The sequence below is a fragment of the Sinocyclocheilus anshuiensis genome, unplaced genomic scaffold (genome assembly GCF_001515605.1).
Source record: "Sinocyclocheilus anshuiensis isolate Anshui unplaced genomic scaffold, SAMN03320099.WGS_v1.1 scaffold1059, whole genome shotgun sequence".
In the NCBI taxonomy this organism is placed as follows: Eukaryota; Metazoa; Chordata; class Actinopteri; order Cypriniformes; family Cyprinidae; genus Sinocyclocheilus; species Sinocyclocheilus anshuiensis.
Window position 1 is genome coordinate 246,971 of NW_015547703.1, and position 4,736 is coordinate 251,706.

General features: G+C 48.6%; 1 protein-coding gene across 1 annotated transcript in view; it reads right to left on the reverse strand.

Annotated features, from left to right (window-relative positions):
- The window catches only part of LOC107703936 (transient receptor potential cation channel subfamily M member 7-like), a gene marked incomplete at its 5' end in the record, with an annotated part of 30,293 nt that overhangs the window by 7,947 nt on the left and 17,610 nt on the right, over window positions 1-4,736 (reverse strand). Inside the window, 7 exons of the mRNA XM_016506747.1 lie at window positions 222-247; window positions 622-647; window positions 740-807; window positions 961-1,054; window positions 1,130-1,224; window positions 1,831-2,417; window positions 3,816-3,948. Of these exons, the coding sequence (XP_016362233.1) occupies window positions 222-247; window positions 622-647; window positions 740-807; window positions 961-1,054; window positions 1,130-1,224; window positions 1,831-2,417; window positions 3,816-3,948 (1,029 nt within the window). The remainder of the gene's footprint in view (window positions 1-221; window positions 248-621; window positions 648-739; window positions 808-960; window positions 1,055-1,129; window positions 1,225-1,830; window positions 2,418-3,815; window positions 3,949-4,736) is intronic.

Consider the following 4,736-nt stretch of genomic DNA (forward strand, 5'->3'; position numbering starts at 1 on the left):
CACAGACACACAGACAGACACACACACACACACAGACTCACTCACACACAGACACAGACTCACTCACACAGACACACACAGACACAGACTCACTCACACACACAGACACAGAGAGACACACACACAGAGAGACACACACAGTGGTCAGACTAGAGCAGGGTCAGTTCAGCGGTCATGATGTTTGTGGATCAGATGATCATTAGATGTGATAAAACACTCACCGTTTGAGATGTCGTCTCCTGGACTCCTGAACACCAGAGAAACAAACAAGATAATCACTTAGAAATAAATCACACACACGTTTGTTTGACTACATCAATGAGCTCATCTCACACACCGGCAGTATTTTGTTTATCAGGTTAACGATATTTCCTTTTCTGTCTCCTAACCCCAAATTAACCCTCACAGAAACCGGTTCAAAACACTAGATATACATTGATGCATTAGGAAGATGCTTTCATCCAAAGCAAACACTTAAGGTATTTCATCAGTTCATGCATTCCCTGGGAATCGAACCCCATGACCACAAGTTACAGCAATGTTCAATCATGAAAACACAATCACTTTATTTGTGGTCAAAACATTCCACACACATACACACAGACACACACAGACACTCACAGTTTGCTGGACTGAGCTGATTTCCCCTGAGAACGAAAGACAGACAGAGTTACGGCGCGTGTGTGAATGTCGTTTCTCGTGAACACTCTGCTTGTGTGTTGTTGTGTGTTTGACTGACCAGCAGCAGATCCTCATAACACGAGACGTCCTCCAACGACACGCGCGTCCTCTCCTGCTTACCGAGTGCTGAAACACACACACACACACACACACACACACACAGATAAAAGAGACAGACGCATGCTTTAACATGACTAAATCAAGAGAAAGGTGTGTGTAATTGCATCCAGCCGCCAGCAGGTGGCGTTTGTGCTCAGGATGAATGTCGTTTACACTCACTGGACTCTGGATGCAGGAACGAAGGGTTTCTGTCGAACTCTGTGAAACCGGCGTACGAGTTCACCGTCCGCATGTGACCCTGCGCCACAGCCGCCTGCAGACACATAAAACACATCCGGATCGAGCCGCACTGGACACAATCACCACATCTTTAACATACTACACTCACCACATCCCGAGTCTTTCTGGAGGGACTCGACTGGCGGCTGCTGACAGCACCCTCTTTAGGAAACGACCTCTGACCCTCAGGATCATCCTTGTAACCTGAAACGGGAAAATTAGTTCAAAGACCGAACCACGCTCGTTTAGGCACATTCATCAGTTCATTACAGCCACCGTGTTAAATGTTTCCCCTCCGATCAGCTTTAATAACCCGTCACTAACCAAAACCCTAACCAGCACCAGCCGGGTTAGTTTAGTTGACTGCGATCACACACACACACACACACACACACAAAAGACACGACAGCACTTTGTTCATTTAGTAAGAAGAGAGCGGTTGAGATGAAACCACTGCCAGAGGTCACCTGTCTCACCCGCTCTAACACACACAGGGGCATGCAGACAGGGTGAGGGTCAAAGGTCACGGTTAGGGTGGGGTTCCCTGATTCCCAGCCAAACCTCCGCTTCTCTGTGTGAGTCTGTTCAGCGCACGTCTGAAGCGACCGTCTCTCCGGATGCGCCGGGGGCCCCGGGGCTGGTGCTCAGGGGCCAGAGGGAGGCCCGGGAGGGGTGTGTTTCTGTCGGGCGGGTCGGGGGCGGGTCTATCGTCTTCATCATCAGTGAAGGCGTGATTGACGTATCCCTCACATACAACCGCCCCTGGGGGGCCTCCATCACTTGTCCCATAAACACCCTCCTCATACTCACCCACGAAGGCCCCGAACTCCACTGCGACATGCGCCGGCTCCGTGTGCGTCTGTGAGATGGTGAGCTGCGACGGTGTGCTGACGAAGAACGTGGCGAGGCTGCTAGGACCCGTGTCCTGGAGCACGGAGCGTCCGCGGCGCCGCAGCTGCGGTGAGTGTCTGAGCGACTGAGGTAAGGTGCAGCCGGAGGATCCAGCCTCGGCCGTGAACAGAGGGCGTGTCTCGGGGCTCGGAGGAAGCTCCGCTCCATGCCGCTCCTCGGCTCCGCCTCCAGCTCCGCCCCCGAACAGAGACTCTGCTATGCTGGCGGCGGGAGGCAGGAATCCCACGCTGCACCGCACCAGAGCACTCGAGTGCCCCGTCACGTCGGGCCCCAGGTTCTTGGAGATGCTGAGCTCGCGTGTGATCTGGTTGTGCACTTTGCTAGCCTCGGACGCTCGCTGCGCTGTCAGCGCCTTTAGCGTGTCCACCGTGAGCGCCGAGAGATCCTGCAGGTGTCCGATTTGAGAATCCAGCGTGTGCAGAGAGCGCTTGATGAAGTTCACCTTGTTTCCGACCTCCTTCAGCTGCACACACATCGTTTCCACCCTAAAAAACAAACACAGGTAAACACAATCAATTCTCATTTATTTATATAGCGCTTTTCACAATGCATACCGTTTCAAAGCAGCTTTACAGAAGATAATCACAGTTCCAGAGGCTTTATTTCACATTTATGCATTTGGTAGACACTTTCATCCAAATGAGACTAACGTTGCATTCAAGGTACACGTCAGTGCTTGGTGTTGCTAGCACCATGCGCTACAGTTTGAGCTACACATTCACATTAATGCATTTGGCAGATTAATGATTAATGCACCATGGCTTCACGGGGCTTATTGCTTTTATAAAACGGTTATTCCATATACGTAGTAAGGTTTCACAAAATAAAACAGAGCAAATAAAGTGTAATGATATTAATAAAAACAGTATTCTTCCACCAAACAATGTAGCTCCTCAGAAACAGTTGTGGTTGCAACAAAGTGGTTGCCGAGCAACACACAAACGTAAACAAAGGTGTATGTTACTTTGTAGAGTCATTTACAGCATCTTCGAACGCGGCTCAGCCAATCAGAACCAAGCACCGGAACTATCTGTTTTTAACATTTACATTAATGCATTTGGGAGACGCTTTTATCCAAATGAGACTAACGTTCATTCAAGGTTTTTCAGTTCATGCGTTCCCTGGGAATCGAACCTGTGACCTTAGCGTTGCTAGCACCATGATCTACTGTTTGAGCTCAAGGAACGTTCGGTTTAACATTTACATTAAAGTGTTCTGCAGATGCTTTTATCCAAAGCGACCTGCGCTGCATTTAAAGCATACGGTTTTTCAGTTCATGCGTTCCCTGGGAATCGAACCTGTGACGTACTGTTTGGGGATCTGTAATGTTTGATTTCATGTAAACACGCTCATGGATCAAGCGATCCCTCAGATGTCAACAAAAAGAATGTAGTAAAAGTCGTTAAAACGTGCACCAGCTAAAGGTGAGTGAACTGAGCAAATCTACCAGCCATGAATGCGTCTGATTGGCCGTAAGTGTTTCACTATGACAACATGTGACCCTGCAGCACAAAAGCAGTGTTAAGTCGCTGGGGGATATTTGTAGCAATAGCCAACAATACATTGTATGGCAAATATTGTCCTATCCTAACAAACCATACATCAATGGAAAGCTTATTTATTGCATACATCTCAATTTTGAAAAATTGACCCTCATGACTGGTTTTGTGCTCCAGGGTCACAAATGAGGTCACAGAGAGACTCATTTCATTGATGATGCTGAAAGAGAAAAGAGTCTGACAGTAAAAGAAAAACACGTGATAGATGTTTTCCCCAGTAAATTATCTGTAAATCTCACTCTCAGATCTCAATATTTTATTAAATGCAGGCTTTTTGTGTGTGTTGTGGACCCTGATGCATGAGAATGCCGTTCATCATCGTACCTGTCGGACGTGAGTCTGATTCTCTCCTCACTCCCAGAGTGAAACTGATCGTCTTTCTCGTGGAAGTACGTCTCCACGCACTGCTCCTCGAAGTCGTGCAGCTTCTTCTGGTCCTCCTCAGTCAGGAAGAGCTCTGAAAAACAGCAGGACAGTCAGAGCGCTGACAGACGCGAGCAGAAGCACACACACACACACACACACACACACACACACACAGACTCTCTCTCTCACACACACTCATACACACTCACAGACTCTCTCTCACACACACACACACACACACACACACTCTCTCTCACACACTCACACACACACACTCTCTCTCACACACACTCACACACACACACAGACTCGCTCTCTCACACACACTCACACACACTCACACACTCACACACACACAGACTCTCTCTCACACACTCACACACACTCACACACACAGACACAGACTCTCTCTCACACACATTCACACACACACACAGACTCTCTCTCACACACTCACACACACTCACACACACAGACACAGACTCTCTCTCACACACATTCACACACACACACAGACTCTCTCTCACACACTCACACACACTCACACACACAGACACAGACTCTCTCTCACACACATTCACACACACACACAGACTCTCTCTCACACACTCACACACACTCACACACACAGACACAGACTCTCTCTCACACACATTCACACACACACACAGACTCTCTCTCACACACATTCACACACACACACAGACTCTCTCTCACACACACACACACATACCCAGACTCTCTCTCACACACACAGACTCGCTCTCTCACACACACTCACACACACAGACACAGACTCTCTCTCACACACATTCACACACACACACAGACTCGCTCTCTCACACACACTCACACACACTCACACACTCACACACACAC